The 14,469-nt window shown below is 49.4% G+C and overlaps 1 protein-coding gene and 1 long non-coding RNA gene across 2 annotated transcripts in view; both read right to left on the bottom strand.

The window, feature by feature from the left end:
- The window catches only part of PKD1L3 (polycystin 1 like 3, transient receptor potential channel interacting), a 32,365-nt gene extending 23,205 nt beyond the window's left edge, over positions 1–9,160 (bottom strand). The window contains exons 1-17 of the mRNA XM_082232552.1: positions 8,298–9,160; positions 7,787–7,912; positions 7,593–7,678; positions 7,218–7,290; positions 5,159–5,214; positions 4,952–5,011; positions 4,545–4,706; positions 4,288–4,415; positions 3,893–4,022; positions 3,235–3,363; positions 2,688–2,895; positions 2,390–2,574; positions 1,993–2,223; positions 1,350–1,454; positions 1,106–1,260; positions 622–771; positions 220–422 (exon numbers count right to left, since the gene is read on the bottom strand). Coding sequence (XP_082088678.1) covers positions 220–422; positions 622–771; positions 1,106–1,260; positions 1,350–1,454; positions 1,993–2,223; positions 2,390–2,574; positions 2,688–2,895; positions 3,235–3,363; positions 3,893–4,022; positions 4,288–4,415; positions 4,545–4,706; positions 4,952–5,011; positions 5,159–5,214; positions 7,218–7,290; positions 7,593–7,678; positions 7,787–7,912; positions 8,298–8,607 — 2,497 coding nt within the window. The 5' untranslated portion in view covers positions 8,608–9,160. The remainder of the gene's footprint in view (positions 1–219; positions 423–621; positions 772–1,105; positions 1,261–1,349; positions 1,455–1,992; positions 2,224–2,389; positions 2,575–2,687; positions 2,896–3,234; positions 3,364–3,892; positions 4,023–4,287; positions 4,416–4,544; positions 4,707–4,951; positions 5,012–5,158; positions 5,215–7,217; positions 7,291–7,592; positions 7,679–7,786; positions 7,913–8,297) is intronic.
- A 1,201-nt stretch (positions 9,161–10,361) lies between these two features.
- On the bottom strand, positions 10,362–13,846 carry LOC309535910. Its single transcript, XR_014221430.1, has 3 exons — positions 13,742–13,846; positions 11,963–12,130; positions 10,362–10,453 (listed from the first exon to the last, which is right to left on the bottom strand). It is a non-coding gene; the product is annotated as an uncharacterized lncRNA (long non-coding RNA).
- Positions 13,847–14,469: the final 623 nt, after the last annotated feature.

The following is a 14,469-nucleotide window of genomic DNA, read 5'->3' on the forward strand; positions in this document are numbered from 1 at the left end:
CACCCGCAGTTGGCCTGATCCAGCTGCACTCAGGCTCTTCTGAAGTCCTAATACATGAACGTCCCTCCTGCCGGCCCAAAGGGTATGACTGCGTTTGTCCCTCCAGTTGTGGCAAGAGGGACTTTCCTCCACTGGCAGGAGTTGGAGCAGAGGAGTTGCACAGCCCCCTTTTCCATGCCAGTGGCCCTTGGGAGATATCCCATGTGGCACAACCCTTACCAACATTCAGGAGCTCGGGTGAATCATGGGGCACCTCCCAGAACATGAGGCTGACAAGGGCAGAGCAGAGGAGGAGGCAGAAGCCGCAGGAGAGGCCCTGGACCCGCGTGACGGGCCGCCCGTGGCCTGTCCGGGTCAGCAGCACTGTCAGCACTGTGTGCTCCTCCCGAAGACCGCTCAGAGTCCTTTGCCGGAAGATGGGCCTGCAGAGAGAGTGGTAGATAGATGGGTGGGAGCAGGACCCAAGGCCAGGCTATGGGAGAGCCAGAGGAGGAAGACAGATGGAGTCTCCAGCTCTGCCTGGGAGGAGGCGGTTCGGAGATCCCTGCTAAGTTCATGCACAGTGGGCAGGTGGGGGCTGAGGACACCCAAACAGACTCCCCCATCTCTTGGTAAGCCTACCAGAATGCTGTTAGCTGGTGCTGTGGAGCTGCTAGGAAATGCTGGGCGGTGCTGTGTGGGGCCCCTGCTGCTGGGACGTGCCACGGCTGGCAAGAGAAATGGAACCTCCTACTTTGCTGCAGGTCTCGCACTGTGATGTGGGCGGTATTCCTGAGGGAAGGGGATGGGTAGTGAGTGCCAGGCAGGAGGCTGGTGCTCCTAGTGCGCCACTTGGAAGAAAGTCCTGCCAGGCAGAGGCAAGAGGCCTCCCTGCTGGATAAGTGCCAGGTGTGCTGACCCCCCCGCAGCCCCGCCTCCTCTCGGATGCCTGAGGATGGTCACCCTGACACAATAACCACCTCTGCCCCATTCAGAGAGAGGGAGAATTGTGGCATGTCCAGCAGAGGCAGGCTGGCACCCCATGGGAGGTGGGCAGTGTCTGCATGCCGGCACAATGTCTCCAAGTGGGATGGCACCCACCCACCCTACTTCTGGGCAGACTGACCAGGGCAGCTGTGGGGTGGAGTGGGGCTCCTGCCACAACCAAATACTCTGGAGCTCTCCCAGTGGGTATGGCTCCCGTAGGAGGAAGAGGCTGGCATCCAGGGGCAGGCGCCGAGGCTTGCTGACACCAGACGATCCCTGCAGGCAGATGCAGACCTGCTGGAGATGAAAGGGCTGGGTGAGCTCTGGGGCAAAGACCAGGCCCCCCACCCCACCCCCTCCATCACTCAGGGCAGACCACTCACACAGGGGCTGCCTCCGGGGGCCTTCTGCTGGCCATGCAGGCAGATCTGGAGCAGGTAGCCGTACTGGGCACAGGGATCATCATCGGACAGGAGGGCTGGCCCTGCCTGGGAGAGGGAGAGGGGTGTGAGGGGTGGCGTTTCTAGGGTCATGCTCTGCCACGGAGCAGCGCAGGAGAGCAGAGAGTGCTGAAGCCCCATACATACAGTTGTCCTTCCCACTTGGCCCCAGTGAAGACCAGAATAAGGGGATCTCTTTTGCTGGCAAAGAGATATGCAAACCTTAAATCCACATGGAATCGTTAGACAGAACAGAGTTAGCTGCATCTCACTCAGCTGTATGTTTATAGAGAGCAAAATGCTGTCATGACCATTCGTAGCAAATAAGAAGCCTCCCCCGCCCCTAGCCAACCACACCTTTTTGGGGTGGGGGGTGAGGAGATCAGAGTCCTTTCCTCTCCACATGGCGTGGGAGAGCAGCTGGAGAACCCTCCAAGAGTTCAGTCTCCAAATGGTGGCTGTTGCTGAATGACATGCCCTTCTGGGTGCATCACCACCTAAGAGCTGCCAAGGGCCTGTGGGTTTGTGCTGCTTGCTGCCAGACCCCCCCCCTTACCTCTGGCCCTCTCACCACACAGCAACTTACCTGGTGCAGGGGGCGTGTATCCAACCAGCGGGCCCAGGCCACCCCCACCAAGTAGAGGGCATAGACGACTCCCAGGACCACGACCAGAACTGGGTTCTTGTTCACCTGGCTAAAGTACTCTGCTGTGCGCACCACATCCAGCTGGACTGGCGCCACCCAGAAGCTGCTGCCAAAGAAGGAGAGGTGGGTGCAGAGGCAGTGGACTTCCGCCAGGCTGCTGCTCTCTCCTACCTGCAAACAGGGTGGGATCCAGATGCTTTAAATAAAGAAGCAGCAGTCTGGTCTTGAAATGGGATAGAAGTGTTTTTAAGGACCAGATTCTGATTCTTCCCTGCCTCCGGCAGTAGGGAGCACAAGGTACCCAGATTCCCTTTGTTTCTTGAACGCCAAGACTCACCTTGCAGCCTGCCTCTTGCCACTGGCCATCAAGCAGGTGCCGGGAGACGCACTGGATCCCATAGGTGCTGACATGTAAGGTGGCAGGACCCTGGCTGGCAGAGAGGTTCAGCGGTACCACCAGGAACTGAAGGGCTCCTCTCAGGTCACGAAGAACTTCCTCCTTCACTAGCCAAGTGTAGCCATCTGCAGGAGATGGGGGCGGCAACACAAAAGGGAAACCATTTTAGGAAGAGGTCCTCACACTCCCCAGGCCGAAAATGGAAGCAGAAGCCAGCTCTTCTGTCCCCCTGCTATACCCAGGCCGACGTTGGGCTCAATGGGCTCCCGGAGTTGCTCGCTTGGCTGCAGGAAGAGTTCCAGAGGCCCCACAGGGTCCAGGTGAGCGTGGACCATCAGGGACCCCCCTGTCCATGTCACGTTCGCAGTCAGAAGGAGGGCCTCCCCTGGAGAGAGGAAGGCAGCTGGTTCGGCAGGGGCTGTAGGCACAACCCGGGGCAGGAAAATCTGGGATGGGAAAAGAGAGCAGGATATCACTGGCTGCTACTGCACCACCACAGTGAGATGAGCAGCTGCCTCAGGCTCTCACCCGGAGCAGAGGCAACCTCACTGATGGAGGTGAGCTGCGGTGGGAGAGAGGGAAGGATGATGACAGAGAGACCAGACCCTGTACTGTAGGCTCTCCCAGGCTAAGTGGCTTGCCTACCTGGTGGCTAATCCAGCTGATCTCCACACCATGAGATCCTGCCATGAGAAATGATCCTTGCCCTCTGGAGATGCTCAATAGCCCACCCCCTGACAGGGAGGAAGGCTCCACTCAGCCCAAAGTCTCCAGGCAGGACATACCTGGACAGGGGTGCTCAGGTTGCTAACGCTGATCTGGCTGCCCTCAGAAAGGAGGTTCAGTTCAGCTACAGCTCCTGTGACCCCTTGCTCAGAGCTCGGGGGAAAGGGGCTGCCCAGGAAGCTCACCATCTAAAGAGAGAGGGAGAGAAGAAGAAAGGGCAGCGCCACTGCTGAGGGGGCCTGCCCCACCAGCCATGCCTGCTTGGCCTCACTTGGCAGGATGGCTGGGCGCTCCTCCCCGCCTCCTCACGCCCTGCTGCCCATTTTTGGAAACATGGCTGCTTACTGTTGGAAGCACTGGGTAGGTAGATTGCGTAGGGCCAAGTCAGGGGACCTTGGTTGCAGGGGTGTGGCAAAGGGGTTTCATGAAATGTTTGGAGTCCAACCCAGAAGCATGAGGCTCCAGAAGAGGGAGGGAGGGAAGATGCCTCTGGGTGCATCGTCAGGCTGATCTGAAGGAGCCAAGTCATCCCTGAGTGCTGGGCCCCAGTGCATTCCACAGCACAGCAAGCGACTCCTTGGCTGGGTGCTCTCTGCCTTCCTCCTCCTCCTGGGGTAGCAGCAGTTGGCAGAGGAAAGTTTCCGTTTCATGGAAAGGGAAGGCCACTGTGCCCAGTCCAAAGGAGAGGGCCAGCCACACACTCCTGCACCCTCTGACCTGCACATCCACTGGAATATTCTGTGGCATGACGGCTCCCAGCGCAGACTGCTCTGGCAAAATGACTCTGGCTGCCCATGGGTTGCCAGGGAAGGAGAACGCCATATTGCCCAGCCTGGAAGAGTTCACCCTGAGCCAGGGAGACAAAGAGTGTTAGGGTTAGAGCCAGGGCACAGCAGATGGTGCCCGGGACCAGGGTGCCCCAGGAGAGCTGCCAATCTGCATGACAGCCAGGCAAATGTGAGCCAGCTGCCATGATAAGGGAAGGGCAGGTGGCTACCTCATGGCCTTTTCTCTTGGACACTTACTGCCAAGATCTTTATCCCTTCCCTTCCCAGACCAGCCAAGCTTCCTACCTTCCCCGTCACCCAATGGCTGCAAGCCTGGTAGCTTACCTGTGTGTATAGATGCTGATGAGAGGCGTCTCCATGGTGATGGCATCACTGCTGCCCCCCAGTTCCTGAAGAGCTTGCTCCAGCTTGTGAAGGATCTGCATCAGGGTGCCAGTCAGGGCCTCATGCTGCTGGAGGGAGAAGTGGGCAGTTACTGGGGACTCAATCTCCATCCAAGATGGGGCAATATGGGATGAAGGGACCCATGCACCTGCCTGTCCCTCCCCACCAGGGCACTCTGGAGTGTGGTATATTCTCACCTGGATGTTGATGTTGGGTGAGCAGGGGCCCAGAATGACCTGCAGGAGCCGGCTGGTGCCATGGACTGCCAGGAGGTTCAGGAGGTGCCAGTGTGGGGAGGCTGGAGGTCTCCTTTTCAGCAGGTCCTCACTGACAGCCTGAAGAAACCCCACCTCCTCTTCCTGGCACACAAAGGCACATGATGTTAATGTTCCTCCATGCCCATGCATTGCCCAAAACCCTCAGCACTAATGGGGGTCCCTCAACTCCTTCCATGAAATGTTCCCCATCACTTCTCTTGGAAGAAAGAGCCTCTCAGGACTTGGCCTGACTCTCTCTTCAGGTTTCCCATGGGAGCTACACAGCCTTTGGAGTTGGGGCTCAGTCCCTTCTGGGGCATCCGCCCTCCCCATGGGCCCAGTCATACCAGCTCAGAGGCACTCCAGGCACCATTGTTCACCGGCAGTGTCAGTCGCTGGAGCAGCTCCTACAGGCAGAATCAGGAGTTTGGGCTCAAATGCTGGCAGGCAAAGGCAGACCAGAGGAAGGTTGGTGGCTCTGCTGTGGGCCTCCATGGGGCTGGGCTGAAGGGGGTCCCCTCCCCAGATACTCCCTCTCAGTGGGGCTCTTTTACCTGCTGCCAGGTCCTGGGAACAACATCCTGCAAGGCCTCCCTGATTGCTGACGTCTCTGGAGGCAAAAGGAGAAGTATGAGCAAAAGTCTTTTCTCCCCTCAGGGTCCCCCTACACAGAAACAGGCATTTTGGCCTCCATAAACACAAACTTCTTGCGGTGGGCCTGTTTCAACAACAAGCTGCTTCCTTTCAGGGGAAAACCACTGCCCTGACTGGCAAAAGGATCAGCCTCATGATAAGGGATCCATTGGCTACTAGTTATATTCCTGGTTTTACATTATTACAGTTGCTTATTTTCATACTGAGCATTGCTTCAGGCCCTTTCCATTGAGGAGGTAGAACACGGTAATAAAAGTTTATCTGAAATAAAACTTGTTAAAAACAGTTAATCACGGGTGCCTTGCCCCTTGGGCATAGCTTAAACAAATACCATTGGTAAATGTTGGAGTTGTAATTCTGCACAGGCAGGTAGAAAGCATATCTTTTGGTGGCCGAAATATTGGGAAATTTTGGAGCAGGAAGGAGACAAATTGAAATTGCAGAGTTTTGAGAAACTAAAAGATAAAGTGCAAGACTGGCTTCACTATTACCAAATAAGAGAGACCTTTAATTTAGATAAAAAAATTGGCTTCCAGGTGAAAAAATCAAAGTTGGAAACAGAACTGTTAGATCCTAAAACAAAGATACTTTCAAGAATGTATAACTTGCTGTTAAAATGGAACACTCAGGATGAGATGGTTAAATCTGCTATGATTAAATGGGCACAAGATGTGGGACATAACATTATGTTTGCTGACTGGGAACAGTTGTGGACCACAGGTATAAAATTTACTGCATGCAATGCCCTAAGAGAGAATATTATGAAAATGATCTATAGGTGGTACATGACCCCAGTCAAGCTTGCAAAAATCTATCATTTGCCCGAAAATAAATGTTGGAAATGTAAAGAGACTGAAGGTACATTCTTTCACCTTTGGTGGACGTGCCCAAAGATTAAGGCTTTCTGGGAGATGATCTATAATGAAATGAAAAAGGTATTTAAATATACCTTCCGGAAGAAACCAGAGGCCTTCCTCTTGGGCATAGTCGGCCAATTGGTGCCAAAGAAGGACAGAACTTTTTTTATGTATGCAACAACAGCAGCAAGAATACTCATCGCAAAGTATTGAAAGACACAAGATCTACCCACCCTGGAAGAATGGCAGATGAAGGTGATAGAGTACATGGAATTGGCAGAAATGACTGGCAGAATCCGAGACCAGGGAGAAGAGGCGGTGGAAGAAGAATGGAAAAAATTGAAAGACTATCTACAGAAATACTGTAAAATTAATGAATGTTAAAGGGATGTTGGATTGAAAACAAGCGGTGTTGGTTAAAAGATTAATAAGAATATGTAAATATGGATTGATAATGGTGGAAAATATATATTTATTATAGGTTAAGATGTTGAGTAAGGATAAATGATAGAGGGTAAGGATTTGCTGAACTAAATATCTGAACTGGAATACAAAAAGGGAGGTGTGAGGAGGTCAAGAAACTAGTGAATGAAGTATAAGATATGAAAATACTAATTTTTTTCTGTTGGTTTTTTTTGGTGTTTTCTCTTCTTTTTTCTATTCTGTTAACTGTTCTCTATTGTGTACCTTTATGTGTTTTGTTTTGTATTTTCTCATTTTTGTAGCTTTTTTTGGTTTTTGTATTCTATGTTTAAATTTTGAAGCTTTTGATTGTTTATGAAACTTTAATAAATATTACTTTAAAAATAAATAAATGAAAGCATATCTTTTGGTTGTGCTGACATCTACAATCTTTTTGAAAAGATGGTCTATGTGAAATTAGATAAAATACCCCTTTCAGCCCCACAAATATTATTTTAGGGCATTTAAAGGGTTTGTTAAAATGAGCAGAATGACCCAAGATCATTCTCGATGGACTCGATGGCCCTTGTGGTCTATTCCAACTCTATGATTCTATCATCAGCCTCTCACAATTGCTTATACTTGCAGATGACCTACTCTTCAATGCATTATTTCAGAAATCAATAAATCCCCACATCACCTGGGTACTTCTGCTTATCACCCAGATGCCGCCGCATGAGCCTTTGTGGCCTCCGCCCCATGGAGGTCAGATCCTGGTAGCAAACAGAGAAAAAAGAGTGGGACAGAGTAGTGCCACTGTGCCAGGTAGGATATGTCACCCAATAGGCTTTTTTGGAAGGGGCGGGGCAAAGGGTTCCCTGTTAGGAGCTTGCCCAGGAATCATGCCCAAAGGAATTGTCTGGAGGGTGGCTAAGAGGTAGCAGACAGGCTGCTTTTATTGCCCCCCCCCCATCCTCTGCCTTGGTGCATCCGCTGGAGTTTGGCTTCAGGCAGCAGGAGGGAAAGCCTATTTGCTTTGGACTTGGAGGGAAGAGAACTGACCACCATCACCTACCAGCTGAGCCTTCTGTTTTTGCCAAGGCCTGGAGCTGTTGGCACTTCTGGCCGCTTTGACTGGGCATTCACCTCCCTCCACAGGACCTGCCAAAAAGACCATCCTGAAAGGGAGCCCCTCCTGGATCAGGAGGACCAATCTCTGTCCTCAGGGATGGGGTGGGGCAACCCATGGCAGCCCAGCTGGTCTCTCACCAAATTCGCAGATGAAAGGATGCCTCTGGCGGCACGTGGGCCCGGTAGCCTCCTGCAGCAGGCCCAGGTTGGAGAGAAAGGTGCAAGTGGGGGGCTGGTGAACCCCATGCAGATGAGGCTGGGCTCCTGGGCAAAGACACAAGAGGCCGCCATGGGCATGGTGGTAAGCTGGGCAGGGCAAGCGCCTTGCCCCCATGTAAGATCTGACCACAGTAGGCAAAGCGGGGTGGTATGCTCTTGACAGAGCAGATTAAAATAAGCAAAATTCTACACTACAAGCAAAAGAGCCAGCTCTCTGCAGCACAGTGCCCCCCACCTCCACACCCTGCCCCTCAATGTGGCTCCCCAAATCCCAGCCTTTAACCACAGCCAAGCCAGCTGTGTAAAGGGACAGGGACTCCCAGACCTGGCCTTTGTGATAGAAACCAGGACGCACCCTCCACCTTCTGGAGTAGAAACCACTCCCCGCCTCTGCCCAGCCCTCTCAGGTGCCCACACAGGACTGACTTACCTGCCACCACAGGCTTGGTTGGGCCCTTGGAGACCCACCAGACCCCAGAGGGCCCTCTCATCTGCCCCCTCCTCCTTCTCAGAGCACCCCACGTCCCTGTCTCCTCACAAGGGACCTGTGCCAAGTGCCCTCCCCATCGGCCGCAGGCAGCCTGGGCATCCTCAAAGGCCAGTCTTTCCTGGGCAAGCTGGTAGCAATGTCCCTGGTGCTCCCTTAGCACAGCCTCAGGCATGGTGACAGGCACAGCAGTCCTGCACAGGACCCAGAGCAGCAGGGCTAAGCCGGGAGCTGCCTGTGGCCTTAGCGCCATCTCAGTCTGGCAGGATAGGCAAGACGGTCCCAGCAGGGCTCTGCTTGCTCCTCTGGCTAGAAGCTCACATGAAACACAAGAGAAGGAAGAGGCCAAGCCCTCCCGGTGTCTCTATTTGCCCATGAAAATCAAGGGGGCAGCTAGGCAGCTTCCACAAACACTGGGCAGGGAAATTTGACTCTAGGAGGAAGAGGAGGATGACAAAGCTTGTGGGCCAAGATTGCAGTGGGGAGGGCACATAGGAATAGCTCACATCTGCAATCTTTTTGGAAATAGGTTCCAGTGAAATTTGACATTATTTTTTGCCATCTTAAACAGAGTGTGGACATCATCACCAGAGAAAGCTTCTCTACTTTATTCTCTCTTTAAGATTATGCATACCAGCCTTGCCCAAGCCGGTACCCTTTGGACTACCACTCCCCTAGTCCCCAGCTGGCACAACCTTGTGATACTAGAACTGATGGGAGTTGTAGTCCAAAGCATCTTCAGGGCACCAGCTGGGAGAGGGTTGATGTATGTGAAATGTGACCTTGGAGTCCCAGGCTGTTTTGCATTATTGCATGTTGTTTCCCTTTAAAAATATAGTCCAAACACACAGCAGCCTTTCTGGGGAGAAACTCCTGCTTTCAGCCTCAAATACTGAATGCACTTCTTTGATCACAGTGGTTAGATAGCAACAGTTCTGCTGTAGAAATCTGAGTGAAATTCAAGATCTCCACCAGCACACAGGAACATTATCTTTTGAATGTTTTTAATTCCTGTTTTTAACAGTCTCCTATTGTTTGACTTAGGGACGCGGGTGGTGCTGTGGTTTAAACCACAGAGCCTAGGACTTGCCAATCAGAAGGTCGGTGGTTCGAATCCCCGCGACGGGGTGAGCTCCCGTTGCTCGGTCCCTGCTCCTGCCAACCTAGCAGTTCGAAAGCACCTCAAAGTGCAAGTAGATAAATAGGAACTGCTCTAGCGGGAAGGTAAACGGCGTTTCCGTGCACTGCTCTGGTTCGCCAGAAGCAGCTTAGTCATGCTGGCCACATGACCCGGAAGCTGTCTGCGGACAAACGCCGGCTCCCTCGGCCCATAGAGTGAGATGAGCCGGTCACGACTGGACCTAATGGTCAGGGGTACCTTTACCTTTACCTTATTGTTTGACTTTAATTTTAATTAACCACTTAGATATTTTACTGTATTACAATCAAGTGGCATGTGGGTTTTGTTAAATAATTAAAGTTGCCCTCAAAAGTATGTTTTCCTATCAATTAGTATAAAATAATGCCCTCCAAAATGTTATGAGGTCGATCTGATACCAATTGCTCCTGCTTCTCTCACTGTGCTGCCATGTTCTCCTCCTCCTCCTCACTCCCAGGTATGTTGCTCTCGCATTGGCTCCCCAGTCTCACATTTGCAGGAAGGGGAGGCTAGGAATGCATCTGGCTGGGGAAGTGTGGTTTGCAAAACAACAGAACCTGTGACAACAACAGGCTGGAGCTGGAGGCAGGTAAATTTTTTTGACTGTACTCACCTTGCTTTTAGTAAACAAGGTTTTTATCCCCCCCCCCTTTCAAAAACCTGGCAAACCTGGTCAACCAGAGACAAGAGTAGAAGGAAAGAATTGAGTACAAACACCATTAATGGTTCAAGATGGGAAGGGTGTAAAAATAATAATAATAATAATAATAATAATAATAATAATAATAATAATAATAATAATTACTATTTTTTATTAATTGCCTGTCTCCAGCATGAGACCACTTCCAGGCTGTTACTGTTTTGTGCGTGGGATTCAATACACTCCTGGCAAATTGAGCTGGTGCAGTTCCAGTGGATTGGGCCCTCTTACACAAGAAAGCTGCTTCCAAATAAAAAGGGATTTTTGCAGTAAGGAAAGCGCCGGGGCAATGCCCTGGAGAGTGTGGTATAAAAAAAAAATGCTTGATAAGGTATCATACAACCTCCCACAAACAAATCAGGAAGAATGTTCAATAAACAGGTTGTCTACCAAAATCAACCTGTTGCTGTTCCTTTCACTTAATTAGTTATTCTCCATCCTCCCTGAGTTCTGGAAAACTGAGGCCCATTGTGAACTGGGCAATTTGTTTTAATTTTTGAGATACGAGTTTTCTGATATACCACACGTGCACAAAACAGTGGGTTTTTTAAAAAGTGAGTGTCTTGCCTCAGGCCCATGGAGGCAGTTTGCCAATGAAAGTACAGGACTTAGTAACAGAGGGTATTAATAGAGGGCATCCAGAAAAAACATCACCAGGTTTTTTTATAATAAAAATACTCGTCCACACAATGTTGGCCTTTTTTCCCCTTACGAAATTTTCTTTACTGTATATCCTTTGCTGCGTTATCTGTATATTGGGGAAATCCAAATTAAAGCAGCTGTGGGTAGGATTCAGGCTGCCATTTGGATGAGGACAATGTGTGGATGCACTGAATCCACTTTAAGCTGCTGTGTGTACATATCCCACGAGAGGGTGCTGAAGAGCAGGACTAGGAACCGGGTGATGATTCCTCTCTTGGCAATCCAGCAAAGGCTTGACGGTTAACCCGTTTAGCCTTGACTCTGGCCAACAGATGAACGGCATCATGGTTGGTTTCCCCCAGCTTGAATCTAGTCTGGTCGTAGGTATGAAGGGAGTAATGGCCAGAGACCTGCTTGGGCAGAGTTTATTGCTACAAAACAGGCATTATTATTATTATTATTTGACTGATGTTTTAATGTATTTTTAATATTTTGTTGGAAGCCGCCCAGAATGGCTGGGGAAACATAGCCAGATGGGCGGGATATAAATAAATGAATTTATTATTATTATTATTATTATTATTATTATTATTATTATTATTATTGGCACACGCTTCCTATAACATTCAGGGCTTAGCTCAGGGATGGGGAAATATTCTGCTCTTCACTAAAATAATCCCAGAGCAGGGTGTAGCAAAATACTGACTCGAAATTACATGAAGTCAATAAGAAGATTAAAACATAAAAAACAATACAAGTCAAATCATGGATCCAGCGGGTAGGGATTTCTACCTTCTTCATCATGAACATGATGCTGGACTATTCACATCCTGGAGGTTGCTGTTAGGCTGTAGTTCGACACAACTAACAGATCTTTCAAAAAGTCTTTGGGGAAAGTTGTCACATTGTTATGCTTCCAAAAGGCTGTAATGAAAGTGGAACAGCCATTTAAACATGGTGAAACACCTCACGTGTAGGACTCTTTCACCTTGGGCACCAGAACGGGTTTGTTAAACTGGTTTTATTACATGAATCATGAACACTATCCTTGGCCAGGGCGGATACCCGCAGGGAACAGAGCACATGCGTGGAACACCAATAAATTACCTGTTCTGCATTTAAAATAAACACCTGCTGTCACCTGCTTAAAGAGATCCTAACCGTGCTCTTACTACACAAGCAAAATATCTGCTTAAAATTCAATGTGAGCTTTGCATTTCCATAGCCTTGCGGAGTTCCAGAAATAGCTTGCTTGCAGCATTGTCATATCTAGTCCTGTTGCAAAAGTGTATTTTTTTTATATTAAATGTGCAATTGCAAATCATGAAAGCTTCAAATGCTGTAGTTGGGAATTACTTTTTAATTAATGTTTGAAAGGTTGTTGTATTTCCCTTTCTGGGGGCTGCATGTTCTGTTTGCAGATAACAAAGATAGCAGAGGTGTTGCCTTCCTTCCTTTATGCTATAAAATCTCTGGGATCTAGGTGGCACTGGGGAAGGGTGGGGTACCAAGAGGGCTAAATGCCCACCAATGGAATTGCTTGCCCATCATGTGTAAATTAGAAAGACAGAGTGTGAAAAAGGCTTGTTTCTACTCCAGAAGATGGTCATCTGCCAGACCAAGCTCACCCTCTGAGAGCTCCACTTGCCTCTTTTTTTGCCCACCCTGCTGTCTGAGGCAGCTGCCTCACTCTGCCCCGATTGCACTACCTTATTCTCATCACTTATAAATTTATCTGTGTCAAGATGAGCTCTTGTACTACAGAATTTACCATTATACCACTATCTATCAAGCTAAAAGAGGCACATTTTCACCAGTTCATGTTATGCAGAAAAAGAGTTGGAGAGAGCAGCCGTAGCTATTGGCAGCAAATAAGGTGCTGGATCCAGACAGTCGTAAGAGCAGGCCCACTGAACTCAATGGGACATACTGGATCCAACAACTTTGTCAAGATGTCAGCTGTAGCTTGTAATAACTTCTGCAGTAGGAATGGAGCGAAAAGAAAACTTCCCTTCTTTTTAAACAATGTGTCTCATTCTAAGTGTTATTTATTTGTGTGTCAATCACGCTCCTCTCCCCACTGTTTTATAATTTTCCATTTGGCAGGCTCTGGTATAAGTATGTGTTTTTCCTCATTCTTCCTCCAGTGAGCTATGGAATAGGGAGTTTCAGTTGAGGCCCAAGAGAGATCTGTGGAATTCCCTCCCACTTCATATTCTTTGACAACCACTGAGGGAAAGGGGTAGGAGGAAGAGAAGAGTGGTGGGGTCCATCTTGGGTCTTATCAGGCTAGTCAGAAATGAGTAAGTCACACACATCCCAAGCCTTTATTTCCCAGGACTCCCAACTAGGATTTGGGTAGAAACTCTGTTCTCATAAAGGCAGTGACATTCTCAGGAAAAAAACCACCAGTTTCTATCTTTTTTCTTTTCTTTTTAATAGTAACTGAAGAATTATGTGGGATTGTGTAGCACTGGCCCAACAGCACAGCCCATTCAAGTGGTGGCATTGCTTACACTGGGACAGCCTTTGCCAGCCTGTCACTCTCCAGATGTTTCTGACTTCAGCTCCCATGAACCCCAGGCAGTATGGCCATATGATGCTGGGGCTTATGAGAGCCATGTCCACAACATCTGGTGGCATCTGGTGGTGAAACCTGCTTGAGGCTAATGGGGTGGCCAGCTGTCAATGCCTGAGTGTACTTGCTTGAGACAGACATGGGATGGTGCTTTCTGTCAGCTCTGATCTGAGAGCTTCCCAGAGCCACTTCGTGAAACAGTTCTGGATGAGGTGGCCCATCACAATACAGTCAATCAATTGTTGTGTATTCATGGGAGACAGTTTTGAACTCATACACTAAACTACTTAGGAGCAGGAACATGTCACCTGTGGTTCAGGAAATTAGGATCCGGTGGCCCATTCCCATGGATGTTTGCCTCAAAGTCAATATAACTGTGTTCAGTGAGGTTTGCTTCCACTTAATTCTGCAGAGGATTGCTGCGGATGTGATATAAATAAGGACAATCCTGTGAAACATAACTTTTTTTCAATCCATAAACTTCTTGCACCACCAGGCCTGTTTTGCCTCCAATCTCCAAAAGGAAAAATTTAAAGAAATATTAATTTATCTGAAAACTTTGTTTCCACCATCTGATCAGGTGCCTTTTGTGGCAATAAACACACATGAATATGACGTTCTTTCCCTCAAAGAAGTGGCAGGCACACACAATCCGGTTGCTAATTGTGTTATTCTCTATCCAGCATGGTCAGCAGTGAGATAACTGTCAGCGTCCTGCTACCTCCTGGCACCTCTAAAAAGCAAGCAGGGAAGGTGGGGGAAGAGTCACCAGGTTGATGTCCACTCACTCGCCTTCTGTCATGGTGTCATCATCATTCCCAGCCAAGAAAGTCTCTGGTTTTGCTGTGCCAAAAATGGGCCAGGAAGAAACAAATTACAGTCATGTTTTCACTTGTTGTCTTGGCTACATGATTTATGAGCCTCAGTGCAGCGATTAGAGATGAAAGAAAACATTCCAGGCCCAGGACCCACACATTGCTGAGGTCTTGTGTGCCTGGCCTTCTGCAGGAGTTACTGTAAAAGCAGGCGGGAGGGA

This window comes from Podarcis vaucheri (genome assembly GCF_965113315.1).
Source record: "Podarcis vaucheri genome assembly, chromosome: 7".
In the NCBI taxonomy this organism is placed as follows: Eukaryota; Metazoa; Chordata; class Lepidosauria; order Squamata; family Lacertidae; genus Podarcis; species Podarcis vaucheri.